The 21,294-nt window shown below is 40.5% G+C and overlaps 1 protein-coding gene across 7 annotated transcripts in view; it reads right to left on the bottom strand.

Moving 5' to 3' along the window:
• LOC122560629 (CREB-binding protein-like) overlaps positions 1–21,294 on the bottom strand; it is a 209,445-nt gene that overhangs the window by 41,358 nt on the left and 146,793 nt on the right. For all 7 annotated transcript variants that reach the window (XM_043711477.1, XM_043711472.1, XM_043711474.1 and 4 more), the window contains one exon: positions 11,932–11,999. In XM_043711477.1, coding sequence (XP_043567412.1) covers positions 11,932–11,999 — 68 coding nt within the window. The remainder of the gene's footprint in view (positions 1–11,931; positions 12,000–21,294) is intronic.

Here is a 21,294-nt window from a genome sequence, read left to right as displayed (position 1 = left end):
TAAGGCCTCCAGCCTTCCCCTTCTGTAGTGTGAATAGTTTACAAAACATCAATATTTATTTCCGAGATCTCTAGTGTCCATTTCTTTCTCCACAGTAAAAACTGAGAATTTAAATGCATATTCTTCAGCTCAAAGGATTTCACTGAGCGGCAGTCATTAATTGTTAATCAGAACCCATTTTTAATTCAACCATTTAACATTTGATTACCTACGGCAATATCCTTTATATATTATTCTAAATGCATATTGCTAAGAATATGCTCTAAATGTAATTTGGCTGAGGTTAAGTTTAAGCTTGACTTAAACTTTGAAAAGGAATTTATTTCAAGTTTTCTTGACTTATCTGGAACGTTTACTGTGGAGAATGGAAATTTTTCTTTAAGTAAGACTTCCTCGAAATCTCAGGTGTGATGATAACTGCTTAAACCCAGCCAAGACTGGTCTGAACAGTGATTGGCTTGGAGAGGTTCTTGTTTCATCTGGTTCAATTGGAGGAAGGTCCGAAAAGCAATAGAACGTCCTGTGTTTTATCATTTTTGCCTTCAGGAATAACTCATAGATCAAAGTTACTTTCTTCCAGAAAGTAAATCTCTACAGAGAAATCCTTTTCTCTCTAGCGTTTTGTGCAGAGTGGATACACGCGTTATGTTCGAGTTTGTGTTTTTGAAGTTATTTAGAGGGATAAACACTTGTACTTCTACATTACTTACGGAATGAATGGTGATCATTTATTACATCTTTATTGAATATTTTTGCTTTGATAATAAACTCAATTGTGTTTATTAAGAAGCCTCGTTCAAAGATCATTTTGCTTAAAGCCCAATGTAGATTAGGTATTTAATTAGTTATCTTGGTAACTGGAAAAGGTATTCTTATTTTATGGTGTGATCTGTGGTGCAGTGGGACTAGAGTATTAGTGCACTCCAGCTATAACCCCTAGCCTTATAGTAACTTGTCTCTAAGCCACTTTGTGTTTTATATTCCAAAACAGTTGGTTGCAAGGAACAGGAGATCAGGCATATAATGCAGAAATTTCTTTGATATGATATAATGTTCCCATTCATATCAGACTGGAGTGGAAGTGGAGAGGAATGGTACCAAGAACTAGCTGACCTTGAGGAAAACTAGCTATGAAGAAGCTGCCTGAGTGATTGATGTCATTTCTGAAAAAAAAAAGTCATCTATATTGATGAAGGTGATTCTCATTTGTTCTTTTCAAAGAATGACTTACAGAATATTTCTTGAGGAAACTGTTTCTGCAGGACTTCAGAGACTGTGCATAATTAGTGACTTGATCCCCACATGCCATAATATTCGAGCAACAGACACTGAAACATCATATGCTTGATCCCTTTGTCTTCAAGAATAATCCATTGGCCAAAGTGACTTTTGTTTTAGAACAATAATCTCGGAGGATAAATCATTTTATCTCTTTTCTTCTAGAACATGCCTTTGTTTTCGACGATACTAAAAGGATAAGCATTCCTATTACTGACTATGTAGTTAACCAATCATTGCACCTTTACTGAATAAATTGCATTTTATCAATAAACTCATTATTTTGTTATTAAGAAACTGGTTGATAGAACTTTTTGTTTAACTGGGCATCTTGGCAGTTGGAAGAACTACTTTTATTTATATTCCAAACCATGGAGTAGTGGGACGAGGGCAATATTGTACTTCTTCAGCTTCTGTGGGTAACATTAAAAAGGGGCTTATATGGGATATTCAATTACAACATTGTTTAATTGAAAAAGTGGGGCATTTATAACTGGAAAAAGATGAATTCATCAGGTTCCTCATACTTTAATTTTTGCAAACTGGTTTTGACAGTTGCCAAGGCTTTTCTGTCAGTGAAAGATTTATTCATGAATGATTTGCAATGTATAACTAAGGTGAAGCTAATTGAACTGCCTAGAATATTGGTGCTGGAATCACAGAATTTTACAGTACAGGAGGAGGCGGCCATTTGACCCATCATGTCTGTGCCAGCTCCTAGAAGTGCTACCCAGCTAGTCCCACTCTCCAGCCCTATTTTTGTAGCCCTCAACTTCACTTTCAAACATATATACCAAACTCTCTGAGTTAGAGTTATAAAAAGCTGATGTAATTGAGGTAAAAGCCCATCATTTGAAGAATCTCAACACAAATCAGATTTGATTTGATTTATTATTGTCATTCATACTGTGTTTGTGCAAAGTTCGAGCTTGGGGTTCCAGTTTTGTGTTTAATTGGGATTCGAGTCCCCGTGATGAATAAAGTCAGAAAGGGGTTAAAGAGTGGTGAAGTTTGAGACTCAAGTCTTTGTTCAGGGGGAAGACAATAGCTTGGACTGTGGCGCCATGTGGTCTGCTGAGAGGGCTTTCTCATTTTGTAAGTGTTACTTCAGTGAGACGATGCCAAAAAAAAACGAGAAACGCTGAAATTAAGGTTGTACAAATACTTAGGTCAGAAAAGGAAGTTTGAATGTAAGTTTGCCATGCTGTGAGTGTTTGAATTTTAAATACTTTGGTTTGTTAAAATACTAATTCAGAAGATCCTTTTAATTAACTGTTTTGCCTTGTGTGAATCAGGATCTCAATTCAATGAGGTTTGTTGGCTATGTAATAGGGCAGATTTTGTTTTTACATTGAAATTGTATAACATTACGTCCTTTTCAAAATTAGCAAGCTTGTAACCTTAAAACAAATTGTTTTGAGTGCCTCGAGCCCCTGAGTTGTTTCAGATTCTACAATGCCTGTTCCAAAAAAACTGTTGGGTCAATGGTCATGCTTTAGCCAGATGAGAGTACTGTATTATATCTTTGTGCTGTGTTTTTTGACGCAGGGTGTTCACAAAAAGAAGAGTGCATTTTAATTTTGATGTTTTGTTAAGATTTTAGAGAATATTAGAACTTGAGGCTGAGCTGTTTCAGTTCTGTTAATTATTGTTAAGACTTCACTGGCCCCCTTTGTATTGCAAATTCAAAGAAGATTGATCTCTAGTAAAGCTGCCTCTGTAATTCTAACTGTTTTATTTGGGAAGTTTCATTTGGAGAACATATTTTAATATATTCTGCATTTGTTTCCCACGAATATTTTGAGATTTAAATCTGAACTGAAACTGCCTCTTCGGCTCAGTGGTTAGCACTGCAGCCTCACAGCGCCAGGGACCCAGGTTCAATTCCCACCTCGGGCAACTGTCTGTGTGGAGTTTGCACATTCTCCCCATGTCTGCTTGCGTTTCCTCCGGGTGCTCCGGTTTCCTCCCACAGTCTAAAGATGCGCAGGTTAGGTGAACTGGCCATACTAAATTGCCCGTAATGTTAGATGCATTAGTCAAAGGGTGAATGTAGGGGAATGGGTCTGGGTGGGTTACTCTTTGGAGGGTCGGTGTGGACTTGTTGGGCCGAAGGGCCTGTTTCCACACTGTAGGGGATCTAATCTAAATTGCTAAAGCACAGGAAATATTTTGTTGTTTTCTTGCTGTTCCAGACTTTTGAAATATTTTTCCTGACAGCTTACACATTAGCCAAGTATTAATTGATTAAAGGAAAATAATTTTTGAGTAACGCGAATGAGGTACCCAAGGGTTTGATTTTAGGACCATTGATTGTTGTTTATAATTGACTGAATTGTTTAAGCAGTACAATTTAGAAGTTTATGGATTGTATAAAACTTGATAATGTCATACTGGCAGACACAATTTAGTGTAGTTAAATGTGTGACTGCCTTCATATTGATAACCACCTTGGCAAAAAAGGAATGAGTGGAAATGTAAAGATACTTTCAGCAGCTAACATCGTCTCTAGAATTTCTCCATTCACAGGTAAAGCATACCTTCAGACCATTGCCTGCCCCTCCACAACCTGTTCCAACAGACTCAATCAGCTCCCCAGTCATGAGCATGAAAAGTGAAGTTAACAACAGTGAAGAGGAGGTCTGTACATTTTTTGTCAGTGGCCTTCCTACAGACATTAAACCACATGAGCCTTATCTTGTCTTTAAGGGATATGAAGGTTCACTGATTATGCTCACATCACAACAGTCATTTGGCTTTGTTACATTTAACAGCACAGCAGGAGCAGAAGCAACAAAGAATGCTGTGTTTGCCTAGCCTGCTGCTGCACCCCACGCTCAGATGTGCTGGTATCCTCCATCTGAAACATCTCCGAAAGGTCGGAAGTTTTGTCAGTTTTGTTAAGTACTTAACTGCCCTTACCCAAGAATTCAGATTTCTCCATAAAGTGGTGTGCAGAAGAACAGACTGAATTTTGTTTTCAGGTTGGACTTTACTAAAGGAGACTTTGGAGAACTGGCTCGTTTTCACTCGACTTGGAGGGGATGGACTAGTCATTAAGGACTGTGGATTTACGAACTTTACTGGTGAATTTATTTTCCACATGGGAAGATTCTTCAAGTTCTATTTATTGTAATGGGCTAGTAATTTTTTTTGTTGTAATCATTGTATGCTGTGTGTCAATAACTTGCTTAAAGACTGGCTGCCAGAGTCTTATAAAATTGATGCCACTGGTCATCATGAAATGATAAAATGTGTATAGGGTATAAGCAGGTAGAGAAAGAGTTAAGTTTTGAGTTTTGTGAAACTCAACTGAGCATGATTCAGATCAGATAAGAACCTGTTGTTAACAATGGAGTGCTGGAGGCAAAGGTAATGGGTTAACAAGGTGGAAAAGCATTCATTATGTAGAGCTATTTAACAATATTGGAAGCATTCACTATACAAGGTCACTTTAACAAGGTAAAAAGTATTTGTTATGTGAAGCCAGTTAAGGTTAAGAACGTCCACTGTGTAACAGCAGATGGCTTAATCTTTACTATTGACACTTGCTGATGGCAACGGTAAACCAATCAATATGTATGTTGCCTTGTCTGGATGTTCCTCCCTGTAAAATGATTATATAATTCAGTAAGAAACTGCTGTTCGAGAGAGAAGACTGAGAACTCAGGTCTCTGTGCACAAAGGAGGACGTTCTCTCTATCTCCAGAGCCTGGAATAAAGCTGAAGGAGGTAAAACGGCATTGTGTCTGAGCGTTTTGCTTCGACTGAGGGGGGAACGGGACGACATACTGAGATACAGTGAAAAGTATTATTTTGCATACTATCCAGGCAAATCATACCTTACGCAAGTAATTGATGGCAATAGATGGTGAGTCAATGAAATCAGCAAGAATTCAACTGCAGTTGAAGCAGTTTGAAATAGAAATGGAAATTTATTGCCAGGTGGTGCTGAGCAGCCTTCTTGAACTGCTGCAGACATTGAGAAGTGGGAACACACACAGTCATGTAAGGAAGTGTTTTAAGATTTTGACTCTGCAACAGTGAAGGGACTGTGATAAAGCTCCAAGTCAAGATACTGGAGCTTGAAGGCGAAAGTTCAGGTGAAGGTGCCCATGTAGCTGTTGCCCTTGTCCTTCTAGGTGGTAGAAGTCATGAATTTGAAAGAAGCTTTTAGAGGAGCCTGGATGAGTGACTGCAGCACATCACGTACATCTTAAACCAGGTGGCTGGGTCTGAATCAAGCAGACTGCTTTGTCCTGGAGGGTGTCAAGTCTTGAGACTGTTGTTGGAGCACAGATCTAGGCAAGTCAATAATATTTCATTACATGCCATACTTGTACTTTGTAGACACTGGGGAGACAGATGTTGCTCACTGCAGAATCCCAAACCTTTGACTTGCTCCCATAGGGAAATTATTCATTTGGCTGAAACAAAAATTGCAATTGCTGGCAAAGCTCAGCAGGTCTGGCAACATCTGCGGACAGAAATCAGAGTTAACCTTTCAGGCTGAATGTCACTCAACCAGAAATGTGAGATTTCTCTCCACAGATGCTGCCAGACCTGCTGAGTTTTTCCAGCAACTTCTATTTTGGTTTCTGATTTACAGCATTCGCTGTTCTTTTCATTTTTCTTTATATGGCTGTCCAGTTCAGTTTCTAGTCAATGGTAACTGAATGTGTGTTGATAATGAAGGATTCAGCAATACAATAGCTATTGAACATCAATGGATAATGGTTAGATTTTCTTTTGGTGGAGACCGTCATTGCTTGGTACTTACACTGTGCGAACATTAAATGTCTGCTATCAGTCCAAGCCTGCATGCTGTCTCGGTCTTGCTGTACATGGACACAGACTGCTTCAAATCTAAGCTGTGAATAGCACAAAACAATCAGCAGCAACAGTCCTAACTCTGAACTTATGATAGAGGGAAGGTTATTGACAAAGCAATTGAAAAAGTGTAGGCCTAGGACGTAACTACCTGGAAGAACTCCTGCAAAGTCCTTGGGCTGAGATGATTGACCTACAACAACCACAACTATCTTCCAATTATCAAATTGAAGTTGAAGCTGAAGGAGTTCTGGAATATTTGTATGTGAAAAAGGGGATTCTAATGAAGTGAAGTGGAGACCTGCTCATAGACCTGCAGACAAGGAATAGATGGTGGTTCATCAGATAGTGACACCACCTAAGTATCATCAAGAAATATGAGGGATATGAATATATACAAGTTGACATTTGCACTGGCCAGGTCTTTACAAGGATGTGGTAAAACATACGATGTATGTCAGGATATAGGAAAGCTACATGCGGTCAAAGTTACATGCTTAAATTGCATAACGGTTTTTGAGGAACTGTGTAGTGGGGTGGTGGTGGATTGTGTGGGACTCTGATAAAACAAAAATGGGACACTAATTTATCTGTATTATCAAAGGATTTGGCTATTCAATTCCCAGAGATCATACCCTTAAGAAGAATTACCTCTAAGGCAAGGTTAGAAAAGTTAGCTCAGCTCTTCAGTCAAATCATGGTTCCAATTTAGTACCTAAAATTTTTCAGTATGTTATGAGTAGTCTGAGTATAACAGTGCTAAAGCCTTCAGCATATAGCCCAGACACAAGGAGCTTTAGAAAGGTACCAAACAATCAACCGTATGCCCTGATCATCATTGGCACGAAAATGAATTATGACAATGCTTCAACGGAAGCTGCAGTGATGATGTTATCCAGCACAGTGACAAAACGTCTGCATACAAACCGATCAGCTTGGCGGGCAAACCAACTATTGTAACTTGAATTTCTTTTGTCATTCAAACAGAATTCATTAATCTACTAGTTTTAGCCCCTTTGAAACAACAGGCCTAAAAAGCATCCCAAATCCCAAACATTTCAACTGGGGACCATGTTTTAGTCCTTTACAAAGTGAATGACTGGAAGGATGGTCCAGTGGTTCATATAGGGTAGTTAAAAGAATTAGTAAATTGATTCCCATAAAAAGAATCAGCTTCATGTCAGAATCTGTGTTGCATTAATATGTTGAAGCATCATCACCATCAAGGTGTTGGATATGTAAGTACAGGTGTGTCAGGTAGTAAGCACAGTGGAGGATGAAAGTAATAGGAGGAGAACTGGACATTTTCCAGATTTAACCACCTACTATCCAAACAGCTAACACTAAATTGTTAGGAAAGATGTACATCATGCTTTCATATTTAGAAGCAAAAGAATAAAAAGACCTAACAAAGTTACTCTTTAAGTTTAATGGAGTCTCTAGGGACAAACTAGGGTGTGAAGGTTTAGCCACATATGTTGTAATATAGGAGGATATATCCTTATCATTTAGGCTGAAAGAATTATGGTCAGGTGAAAGCAGAAATCCAACATACATTTGAAAATCATCGAATTAAACCCCTCGAAGCAGTTGGAGTTTCCAGTAATATTAGTACTGAAGCTTGATGGTTCAATCTAATTCTGCATCAACTACAGAAAGGCAGGCTCCGACTCAATTCCTTAATAGGAGTGGTAGTGCTAGATTTCTCCAAATTAGTTTTATCAATGAGATAGGGGTAAGGCCCTTTAACATTCAGAGGTGAGGAGATATCTGCCTTTGCAAATGCAGATGATCTTATTCAATGCTTAGTATACCATTGGGTCTTAAAAAAACGTTCTTCAGCAACTTTCCACAGACTGATCGAGCAAGTGGTAGACAGTATTCCTCATGGAATAGTTCATCTCAATGACATATTCAGTGTCATGTAGGAAGGCACCTTGGAACAATTAGAAGTTTTGTTTAGAAAATTACAATTGGCTGATTTGGTGATAAACCTTGTCATAGTGAACTTACAGAAGTATGAGAAACTTACACAGGATGTATCGTTGAGCAAGGACAACTGCTGCAAAGAATACTAAGTACAAACATTAATGGAGTTCCCTGATTCTTTAGCTAAACGGAGGATTTTAGAATTTTTAGAATTAGAATCCCGACAATATGGAAATAGGCCCTTCAGCCCAACAAGTCCACACCAACCCTCCGAACAGTAACCCACCCTGACCCATTCCCCCTGAATGATGCACCTAACCTACACATCCCTGTGCACAATGGCAATCTAGCATGGTCAATTCACCTAACCAGCACATCTTTGGCCTGTGGGAGGAAATCAGAGCATCCAGAGGAAACCCATGCAGACACAGGGAGAACATGCAAACTCCACATAGACATTAGCCTGAGGCTGGAATTGAACCTGCGTCCCTGGCGCTGTGAGGCAGCAGTGCTCACCATTAAGCCACCGTGCCACCCTGGTTTTTGGGTGTGTGAGGGTTTTATTGCAAATTTCAGCATTAAAACTGCCCACTGACAAATTTTCCCGAAAAGAAAGTCAAGGGAGTACCAGGCATCTTTTAAAAAGTTGAAAACCGTATTAATCCATGCTGGCTACACAAAATTTCAATCAATCTTTAAGTACCAATTGATGCTAGTGATTGGGAGTGAGTGCATTCTATTATAAGAAAATGGGCTAAGCATAGAGAAGTCAGGAGGGTACTTTTCTGGAAAACTAAACAGACACGAAAAGAAATCCTGCTACTGGTTCTTAAACATTTTGAAGGATATACCTGCCATAGTTACAGAAAGACATTGGGACATATTGATTATAACCTCAAAGCCATTGTGGAAAAATGTAAAAACGAAAATGTCAGACTATTTTGACAGAGATGCTTTTCCAGTCTTATCTTTCAAAGACTATTCTTAATACAAGGAAAAACAATGGAGTGGCCAATGCTTTGTCAAGAATGCAATCTCATTAGAGGTATGTAAGCATCAGAGATAATCACACAGGTTACATATAAAGTGTGTGTGAATGGCTTAATTTTAAAGTATACATTTTCCCGTGAAATACACTGAAAAACAGAATTTCATTTTTCCAAGGGTGGAGGTCTTATGAAGATGTTTTATATTGAATATTGTTTGAAAGACTTATGATTTGAAGAACTGTGGAAATGGGAACTTATTTCAAGTTTTATAGATATACTTAAAATGGCTCGCTTAAAAGAGGTCACTCAATCTAAAAAAAACCATGTGAGTAATAACTTCTTCACTTGCTATACAGTCTAGATTAGAGTGGTGCTGGAAGCACAGCAGGTCAGGCAGCAACCGACGAGCAGGAAAATCGACGTTTCAGGCAAAAGCCCTTCATCAGCATCAGTACTACCAAACCAGTTTGCTGAGGTCATTTTGAACAGTGACTACTTGGACAAGTTCTTGTTTTTCTGAGTCAATTAGAAACAATTCTGCTAAGAACAAGCTGGGTTGGAGGAAGCCTGCTAAGATCCAGATAGCTTAAGAACCAGTTGCGTAAGTGGGAGCTTGCTAAGAACTAACTGAATTGAGGGAAACATGCAGTGAAGAAACTGCTTAGATGATCTCTTCCATTTCTGAAAAAAGATTCAGGGTAAAATCTATTTGTTCTTCTGAAATAGTGATTTAAAAAATCTCTGCGGAATGTATTTCCTGAGCAAGCTCTCAGCATGCATAATCAGTGACATACCTACATTCAGGGGAGGCAATGGCCTAGTGGTATTATCGCTGGACTGCTAATCCAGAGGCCCAGATAATGCTCTGGAAACTTGGATTCAAATCTTTCCATGGCAGATGGTGAAATTTGAATTCAATAATAAAAAAAATCTGGAAACAAGGTTCTAATGATACCAAAACCCATCGCTCATTGTTAGGAAAACCCATATGGATCACTAATGTGCTTACTCCAGACCCACAGCATTGTGGTGGACTTTTAATACTCTCCGTGCAATTAGGGATGGTCAATAAATGCTTCCCTTGCCAGTGATGCTCTCATCCCGTGAATGAATAAACAGAAGTGTCAGAACATCAAAGCAACAGACTTCAAAATATCCAATCCTTTTGTCTTCAAGAAAATCCACTAATCAATAAAATTGGTCATACTGGTAATTGGAAAAAGTATTATTTTATGTTGTGATTAGTAGCATAGTGGGACTAGAGTGACAATGCAGTCATAGAGTCAAACAGCACAGAACAGACCATTTGGTCCAACCAGTCCATGCTGAACATAATCCAAACTAAACTACTCTCACCTGCCTGCTCCTGGTCCCTATCTCTCCTAAACTTTCCTATTCATGTATGGATCCAAATTTTAACATCCACTCAAGCAGACAAATATAGCCTCGTTTTAACATCTCCTTCAAATCATAACACCAGTCTGTGCAGTCAGTAATTCAGTGGAGTGCCATTGCTGATTTTTCAAGCCCTCTAGGAGGACATGAACCTGGAACATGATGATTCAGAGGTTAGTATGCTATCAACTGAGCCATAGCTAACTCACTTGAAACAGGAAACTAAAACTACATGATTTTTAGATTAGATTAGATTACTTACAGTGTGGAAACAGGCCCTTCGGCCCAATAAGTCCACACGGCCCCGCCGAAGCGCAACCCACCCATACCCCTACATTTACCCAACACTACGGGCAATTTAGCATAGCCAATTCACCTGACCTGCATATCTTTGGACTGTGGGAGGAAACCGGAGCACCCGGAGGAAACCCACGCAGACACGGGGAGAATGTACAAACTCCACACAGTCAGTCGCCTGAGGCGGGAATTGAACCCGGGCCTCTGGCGCTGTGAGGCAGCAGTGCTAATTTTCAATGGCATTGCCTGTATTTTAACATTTAGGAAAGGAGGAGGGAAATTGTTTCCTTTTCATACAACCTGGAACACGAGTAGGTTTTAACCCCTTGAACCAGCTCCACTCATTTAATAAGATCCTGGTTGATCTGATTGTAATCACAAATCCACATTCTCACCTACATATGAAAGCCCTTCACTCCCTTGCTTACCAAAAGTTTATCCACCTCTGCCTGAAAAATATTCAAAGACTAATTTCACTGCCTTTTCAGAAATGGAATTTCATAGACTCATGCCTCTCAGAGATAAAAAAAGCTCATCTCATCGGTTTAAAATGGGAAACCCTTGCTTTTAAACAATGACCCCGCTTTTAGATTCTCCCACAGGAGTAAACATTTACTCTAAATCTGTCCTGTCAAGTCCCCTCAGGATGATACATGCTTCAAATAAGTCATATATTACTCTTCTAAACTCCATGTGATACAAACTTAGTCTGTCTAATGTTTCCTAAAAAGACAACCTAGCCATTTAAGGCATTAGTATGGCAAACTTTCTCTGAACTGGTCAATATAATGATATCCTTCCTTAGGAAAGGTGACCAATATTGAACAAAGTACTCCAGATGTAGTCTTATCAGTGCAACGTAAGGAGAGCTTTCCTAAGTTTTTATTACAACTTAAACGGTCCATTTTTCCACCTGTTTTAAATCTTCGTTTCAATTTGTTTCAGCCTGTCAATAAAACGTACTCTAACATTTACCCAACAAAGTCATATACAGATTTTGCTCAAAGACTCTTAATGTTTTCATTTATCGACTCTTCAGAATACAAAGATGATGAAAGGCAAAAATGGAATCTAATGAGCAGTAGCATTTTCATTTTGAATAGTAAGTACTTTTGAAGATTTGAAAGTTCTAAACAAATCATTTTAGCTGCCAATTAAATGTTGGTGACACCAGTTCCCTATTGAAAGGCTTAAAAAGGATATGAATACTTACTTTTAGAGCTGAATTTGTTCTCTTTCCTGGTTTTACCAGCTTTCTTCAAGCAATTGTCACAAACAAAGCTGTAGAAAGAAATTTAAAACCAAAAATAGAAGTTTGCACACAAAATGCTTACATGGTTAAGTTCTGCAGGTAGTTATCATCTAAAAGACAAAAACTAAATCTTTAAATAAGCTAGTTTTCTACAAAACAATTATGTGCACTACACTAATCAATTTATTTATTCATACTTAAGATCTTATTAGGAAATATTGGGTCAGTTAGAAAAAAGGATAACATTAAGAATCCAGCAAAAGTACAGAGTGATAGATACAGAGGTAGTAAAAGAGAAATTCACATATTGGGCCCCAAATTAAAGCCCTTCCCTAAGTTGCCTTACCAAATGAGCCTGAGATTGGAGTTGACTGTCTCAACAGTTTTATGGAATTGATGAACAAAGCAAGTACACAGAGTAGAAACAGCTTACAAGAGTTTCTTGAACATTACAAGGCAATTTCAGTGTGGCTTTGCGATCCTTGCATTACTAATTGCCTGGAACTGTGGATAATGACCGACAAGAAGCTTGGTGACCGAGTAGGCATAGAAACAAAATTAGCCATCACCAGGTAAAACAGTTTCACACGTGTGGGGGAGTGGAGGGAGGAATGGGGAAGAAATTGCTTCACCAGCAAGACTACTTATGGAGATTATGTCCCAAACAGACCTGGGCTATATGGAGACACATGGTAAAACATTCAACTTACTTTGAGTCACAAATGGAGAAATGTTGTTAGAAAGTCGTACCTTTTTAATTGGTTAAAAAAAAACTAGAACATTATTAAAATGAAGAAACCTTAGTGTGGTTGTAAAGGAGAAAGGTTTAAAAGAAATTTTCATTACATTGAACACTCCTGACTGAAATATAATCATGTGACAGGTATTAATTGGGGACTCAATGTGCGTACATATTTATGATTTTGTTAGAAGTGTGGACTGTGTCTCTCTGTAAATAAAAGTATAGAGAATGAAGACTAGGCATCATGCCATCCCTCACCACTGCGCTCTGCATTTTGACATTGGTAGGAATATTCAATGAGGCAACCACACATTCCATTGTGGGATACACAAATACACATCTATAATTAGACAAGATACAGCAGCAGAATTAGTCCCACTGAATCTGCTCCACCATTCAATTATGGTTGCTATGTTACTCAACCCCATTCTCCTGCCTTCTCCCATAACCCTTAATGCTTTCACCAATCAAGAATCTATCTAGTTCAGTCTTAAATGCACTCAATGACTTGGCCTTTACAGCCTTCTGTGGCAATAAGTTCCACAGATGTAACATCCTTTGGCTAAAGAAATTCCTTTCATTTCAGTTCTAAAGGGGTGTTCCTTCACTCTAAGGCTGTGTCCTCATTCCTAGTCTCACCCACTAATGAAAATATCTTCCCAACATCCAGTCTATCCAGGCCTCTCAGTATTCTGGAAGTTTCAATGAGATCCCCCATATACTTCTAACCTCCAATGAGTACAGACCCAGAGTCTTCAACTGCTCCTCATACGAACAAAGAACAAAACAGCACTGGAACAGGAATTCAGCCCATCAAGCCTGTGCCAATTCCTGTTCCTTACTTAGACCTGTTAATTATTGTCCACACATGGTTTCTATCCCTCTGTTCGCCTCCCATTCATGTGTCTATCAAGATACACCTTGAATGTTGCTAATGTGCCTGCTTCCCACACCTCCACCTATAATGCATTCCAGACACCCACCGCACTCAAATTTTCCCTGCATATCTCCCCTAAAGTTTCTCCTTCTCACCTTGAACCTGTGCCCTCCTATAGTTAACCTTTCCAACCTGGGAAAAATTCTGACCATCCATCCTTCAATACAGAACATAGAATATAGAAAAGTACAGCACAGAACAGGCCCTTTGGCCCACGATGTTGTGCCAAGGTTTAATCCTGATGTAAAATATAACAACTTAACCTACGCTCCCCCCAAATCACTGCTTTCCACGTGCATGTCCAGCAGTCACCTAAATGTCCCTAATGACTCTGCTTCCACCACCACAGCTGGCAACACATTCCATGCATTCACAACTCTCTGCAGAAAGAACCTACCTCTGACGTCTCCTTTATACCTTCCTCCTAATATCTTCAAACTATGACTCCTTGAACCAGTCAATCCTGCCCTGGGGAAAAAGTCTCTGGCTATACACGCTATCTATTCCACTCATTACCTTGTATATCTCAATCAGGTCTACTCGCTTCCTTCTTCTCTCCAGAGAGAAAGGTCCAAGCTTATTCAACCTTTCTTCATAAGGCAAGCCCTCCAGTCCAGGCAACATCCTGATAAACCTTCTTTGCACCCTCTCCAAAGGTCTATGTCTATCTTTCCTATAGTAGTGCGACCAGAACTGAACACAAGTGTGGTCTCACCAGGGACTTGTACAGCTGTAGCAAAACCTCGCAGCTCTTAAACTCGATTCCCCTGTTTATGAAAGCTAAAACACCATATGCTTTCTTAACAACCCTATTCACTTGGGTGGCAACTTTGAGGGATCTATGTACTTGCACACCCAGATCCCTCTGTTCCTCCACAGGTTGAACTCCATCTGCCATTTCTCAGCCCAGCTCTGCATCCTGTCTATGTCTATCCTGCTCCTCTGTTCTCGTCATCCAAGGTTCCTTAATCTTACCCCTTCGTACCTGTCTCAGAGGAACAAATCCGTGCATCACTCGCAACAACTGCTCCTTAAATAGTCTCCACATTTCTGCTGTGCTCTTTCTGTGGAACAATTACTCCCAAGTCTATACTTCCCAATTCCTGTCTCATAGCATCATAAATTTCCTTTTCCCCAATTAAATATCTTCCCTCGGTAACTGCTCCTTTCCCTCTCCAAGGCTATGGTTAATGTCTCTCATAATTTTGTAAATCTCAATCAGGTTGCTCCTCAGCCTCCATCTCTCCAGTGCGAACAGAGTTGATAAAACCCTCAAGGCAACACCCTGGTAAACGTTCTCTGCACCCTCTCCAAAGCATCCATATTGTAACCAGAACTGCATGCAATATTCTAAATGTAGCCTAACTAATGTTTTATACAGCTGTAACATAACTTGCCAACTTATACGGTCGATGCCCCAGCCAATGAAGACAAGTGCGCTGTATGCCTTCTTGACTACCATATCCAGGAGTGTTGCTCCTTTCAGGGATCTGTGGACCTGCACACCCAAATCTGAATATCAATACTCCTAAAAGGTTCTGCCATTTATTGTATAATTCACACCTGAATTTGAGCTTCCAAAATTCATCATTTAGCATTTGTCCGGATTAAACTCCATCTGCCATTTCTCTGTCCAAATCCATAATTTATCTATAATCTGCTGTAACCTCTGACAATCCGCCTTACTATCTGCAACTTCGCCAATTTTGGTGTCATCTGCAACTTTTTAACCAAACCACCTAAATTTTCCTCCGCATCATTTATACATATTACAAAACTATAAAAAGGACCCACACCTAGTTATTATCTCCAATCTGAAAAGCACCTGTCCACCACTACTGTGTCTTCAGTTTTGTATCCATCCAGCCATCACACCCTGGACACCTTGAGACTCCACCTTTTGTACCAGCCTGCCAGGAGGTACTTTATCAAACGCCTTACTAAAGTCCATGTAGACAACATCCATTGCCCTTCCCTCATCAATCATTCTTGTCACGTCCTCAAAACACTTAATCAAGTTTGTGATTCATGACCTTCCCCATACAAACTCATGCTGCCCATCACTAACAAATCCACCCGCTTCCAAGTGTGAATAAATCCTGTCTCTCAGCATCTTTTCCAACAGCTTCCACTGATGTCAGGCTCACTGGCATATAATTACCTGGATTATCTCTAGAGGTTTCCCTTCTTAAACAAAGGAACAACATCGGCCATTCTCTAGTCCTCTGGAATCTTGCCTAATGCCAAAGAGGATGCAAATATATCTGTTGAGCCCTTAGCTATTTTCTCCCTTGGCTCTCACAGTATCCTACGATAAATTCCATTTGGCTGTGGGACTTGTCTACCTTAAAGCATTTCAAGACATCAACGACACCACCACAGAGTATTCACACATCTTTCCCAAACCTCAACATCTCTCATGTCCCTCTCTTCAATGAATAGTGATATAATGTATTCATGGATCTCACCAATTTCCTCTGGCTCCACTCACAATCTCTCTCCTTTCGCCTTGAGTGGGCCTACTCTTTCCCTAACTACCCTCTTGCTCCTAATACAAGTATAAAGTGTTGTGGGATTCTCCTTAACCTGGATGGCCAATGACATTTCATGACCTGTTTTAGCCCTCCTTACTCCACTTTCTCTATATTCTTCAAGGACTTCATCTGTTTTTAGTTACCTAGACCTGAGATATGCTTCCTTTTTTATGACTAAGCTGATAATTTCCTGTCATCCAAGGTTCCGGAATCTTGCCAATCCTGTCCTTCATTTTCACAGGAACATGCCTGTCCTGTACTCTAATCAACTGGTCTTAAAGGACTCAGATGTGGGTTTAGCCACAAACAGCCACTCCCAATCCACATTCTCCAATTCTTGCCTAATTCAATTATAGTTAGCTTTCTCCTAATTTAATACCTTCATTGAAGGTCCATTCATGTCCTTATCCATAAAGATCTAAAAACTTAAGGAAGTGTGGTCACTATTCCAAAAAAGCTCCTAACTGCAACTTTGATCACCTAGCCAGGGCTCATTTCCCAATACCAGGTCCAGGACGGGCCCCTCCCTCATTGGACTATCCACAAACTGTTTTTAAAAAAAAAAACATCCTGGACACACCTAACAAACTGCTCCCCATCCAAACCCTTGGCACTAACGAAGTCTCAGTCAATATGGGGCAAGTTAAAATCACCAACCATAACAAGCCCTTGACCCACTAAATCATTCTTGTAAATCTCCTTTGACTCCCTTCATCACCAGCACATCATTGCTTAGATACAGGCCCAAAACTGCTCGCAATATTTCAAATGTGGTCTGATGAGAATTTTATAATGCCTCAGCAGTCCATCGCTGCTCTTGTACTGTACCCATCTGAACCGAATTGCATTTGCCTTCCTCAATGCCACGTGAACCTTAAGAAAATTCTGAACTAGGACTCCCAACACTGACCTCTGTGGAATTCCACTGGTCATTGGCTGCCATTCTGAAAAACATCCCTTTATCACCTCTCTGCCTTCTGCCAGCCAGACAATCTCTATCCATGCAAACAGCTTGCGCTTTATCTTATTTTATGGGCTCTTATCTTATTTAGCAACCTCCTGTGTAACACTGTGTCAAAGGCCTTTGGAAATCCAAATAGATCACATGTAGTGGCTCTCCTTTGTCTAACTTGCTTGTTATCACTTCAAAAAATTCGAACACATTTGTCAGGTATGACCTCCCCTGGACAAAGCTGTGTTGAATCAGCCCGATTTTACCATGCACTTTCAAGTGCTTCACAATCTCATCCTTAATAATGGACTCTAAAATCTTACCAATGACCTAGGTAAGGTTAACTGGCCTATAGTGTCTCTTCTGTCTCCATCCCTTCTTAAACAGAGGTGTTACATTAGCCATTCTCCAGTCCTCTGGGAGCTTCTCCGACTCTAGTGATTCCGGAAAGATCATCACCAATGACTCTACAAGCTCCTCAGCTATCTCCTTCAGAACTCTGGGATGTACTCCACCTGTTCCGATGATTTATCTATTTTCAGACTTTCAACTTCCTCAGCACTTTCTCTTCAGCGATTACCATTACACTCACCCTCTGCTTCCTGACTTTCTTGAAGTTTTGGTATGCTGTTGGTGTCTTCCATTGTGCAAACTGCAAAATGCCTAATCAGCTCCTCCGCCAATTCTTTTGCTCCCATTACTACTTCTCCAGCCTTATTTTCCAGTGGTCCGATGTCCACTCTTGCCCCTCTCATACCCTTTATATATCTAAAAAAGACTTGTGCAATCTTCTTTTATTTACTAAGTAGCTTATCAACATATTTCAGTTCCCCCCCCCCACCCCAATGCCATTTTTAAGCTACCCTCTTCTGGTTTTCAAAAAGGCTTCTCAATCCTCTGGATTCCCACTTTTCTTCACCACATTGTGTGCTTTTTCTTTTGCTTTTATACTGTCCTCATGTCTTTGTAGTTACCTTTATTCAGTTGTAAGAGTGTTACATCTGATTCAACCTTCTCCCTCTCAATCTACAGGGAGAATTCTATCATATTATAGTCACTGCCCCCCCCAAGGGTTCCTTCACCTTAAACTCCCTAATTAAGTCTGCCTCATTACCAAATCCAGAACTGTCTATGCCCTAGTGGGCTCTTCCACAAGTTTTCTAGGAGAAAGTGAGGACTGCAGATGCTGGAGATCAGAGCTGAAAATGTGTTGCTGGAAAAGCACAGCAGGTCAGGCAGCATTAAAGGAGCAGGAGAATCGACATTTCGGGCAGGAAGAAGGGCTCATGCCCGAAACGTCGATTCTCCTGCTCCTTGGATGCTGTCTGACCTGCTGTGCTTTTCCAGCAACACATTTTCAGCTCTTCCAAAAGTTTCTCTATTTCTGGCACACAAAGCACATGGAATCCATATGTCCATAAGAAATTAATGTAAGAGCAGGCCATATAGCCTCTAATCTTGATCGGCCATTAAACAAAATATTGCTGAACTGATTTCAACCTTAACCCACTTTCTTCCCTGTCCCTCATTACCCTGGAAATCAATTTAACTCAGCTTTGAATATATTCCAATGATTAAGTCTTCAGAAATTTTCCTTTATCTCAGACTTAAGTTGGAGATTCCTTATCTTGAAGCTGCACTCAAGTTCTAGATGACCGTTGTGGGAGTGGTCAATATTCTCAGACTCTCAGAATCCCTACAGTGTGGAAGCAGGCTGTTTGGCCTATCAAGTCCACACACACCATCCAAAGAGCTTCCCACCCCCACCCTATCCCTGTAGCCCTACATTTCCCATGGCCAATCCACCTAACCTGCACATCTTTGAACTGCAGGAGGAAACCAAAGCACCCAGAGGAAACCCACGCAAGAGAAAATGTGTGAACTCCACACAGACAGTTGCCTGAAGCTGGAATCAAACCAGGGTCCCTGCTGCTGTGAGGCAGCAGTGCTAACCACTGAGCTATCGCGCTGCCCTTAAATACTAGAACAGAGAAAATTTACAGCCCAGGAACAGGCCCTTCGGCCCTCCAAGACTGAGCCGATCCAAATGTACTGTCTAAACCTGTCGGTCAATTCCTAAGCACCTGTATCCCTCTGCTCCCCACCTACTCATGCATCTGTCCAGACGCATCTTAAATGAATCCACCGTGCCTGCCTCTACCAATTCTGCTGGCAACGCTTTCCAGATGCCCACCACCCTCTGTGTGAAGTACCTGCCATGTGTATTCCCCTTAAACTTTCCACCTCTCACCTTGAAAACGTGACCTCTTGTTATGGGATCCTTCACCCTGGGATAAAGCTTGTCTCTATCCACCCTGTCTATACCCTTCATGATTTTGTAAACCTCAATCTCCTTGTTTCAAATGAAAATAAACCTAACCTACTCAACGTCTCTTCATAGCTAGCACCTTCCATACCAGGCAACATCCTCATAAACCTTCTCTGCACCCTCTCCAAAGTGTCCACATCCTTTTGGTAATGTGGTGACCAGAACTGTACACAGTATTCCAAATGCGGCCGAACCAACGTCCTGTACAATTTTAACATGACTTGCCAGCTCTTATACTCACTACCCCGACCAATGAAGGCAAGCATACTATATCCCTTCTTGACCTGTGCAGCAACCTCCAGGGTACAATGGACCTGCAGTTCCAGATCTTTCTGCCCATCAACTTTTCCCAAGGCTCTTCCGTTCATTGTATAAATCGCTCTAGAATTAGTCTTGCCTAAATGCATCACTTCACATTTGTTTGGATTGAAATCCATCTGCCACTTTTCTGCCCAACTCTCCAGCCTATCTATATCTTCCTGTATTCTTTAGCATTCCTCTATGCTTTCTGCTACTCAACCAATCTTCGTGTCATAGCAAACTTGCTGATCACACCAACAGTGCCCTCTTCCAGATCATTTATGTATATTACAAACAACAGTTGCCCCAACACTGACCTCTGTGGAACACCACTGGCCACCTTTCTCCATTTCGAGAAGCTCCCTTCAACTACTACTCTGTCTCCTGTTGCTCAACCAGTTCTTTATCCACCTAGCTAGAACATCTTGCACACCATGTGACTTCACTTTCTCCATTAGTCTACCATGGGGAACCTTATCAAATGCCTTACTAAAGTCCATGTATATGGCCACTTCCTCGAAGAACTCTATTAAGTTGGTAAGGCACAATCTCCCCTGCACAAAACCATGCTGCCTATCACTGAAAAACCCATTCTTTTCTAAATATAAATAGATCCTATCCCTCTGTATCCTCGCTAGCAACTTTCCTACTACCGACATTAGGCTCACTGGTCTGTTACCCAGGATATCCCTACTACCCTTTTTGTTGAGGGGGACAACATGAGAAATCTTCCAGTCCTCCAGCACCTCACCTGTATTTAAGGATGCCACAAAAATATCTGTCAGGGCCCCAGCTATTTCCTCTCTTGCCTCCTTTAGCTACCTGGGATAGATCCCATCCGGTCCTGGGGATTTGTCCACCTTAATAACCTCTGCCTACCCAACACATCTTCCCTACTTACGCCAACGTGATCCAGACTAATCAAACTTCTAGGTATAATTTCATGATTCATCATGTTCCTCTCCACAGTGAACACTGATGCAAAGCAATCATTCAGAATCTTACCTATTCTCTCAGGTTCAACACACAGCCTTCCTTCATTATCCTTTATTGTCCAATCCTTTCTCTAGTTACCCGATTGCTTCTTTTTTAAAGAATAAAATGCTTTGGGATTCTCTTTAATTCTGCTTGCTAAAGCTATTTCATGACCCCTTTTAACCCGCTTGATTCCTCGTTTAAGACTTTTCCTACTTTTCTAATATTCCATCAGAGCCTGTTCTGTTCTTAGCTGCATAGACCTTATGTATGCTCCCCTTTTTCCTCTTGGCTAGTAGTACAATTTCTCCTGTCATCCACAAATCTTGCCCTTCCTATCCTTTGCCTTCAATGGGACATGCCTGTCCTGCACTATCTTTGAAAGCCTCCCCCATCTCAAATGTGGACTTCCCTTCAAATAGCTGTGTCCAAACCACATTTCCGAGCTCCCGCCTAATTTTGATATAATTGGCCTTGGCCCAGTTTAGTACTCTTCTCTTAGATAAAGATGAGAGAGGTCCTATGAGTATTCTCAAACTTACAGAATTGTGGTCA

The sequence above is a fragment of the Chiloscyllium plagiosum genome, chromosome 21 (assembly GCF_004010195.1).
Source record: "Chiloscyllium plagiosum isolate BGI_BamShark_2017 chromosome 21, ASM401019v2, whole genome shotgun sequence".
NCBI lineage: Eukaryota > Metazoa > Chordata > Chondrichthyes > Orectolobiformes > Hemiscylliidae > Chiloscyllium > Chiloscyllium plagiosum.
This window is presented reverse-complemented; position numbering and strand designations above follow the sequence as displayed.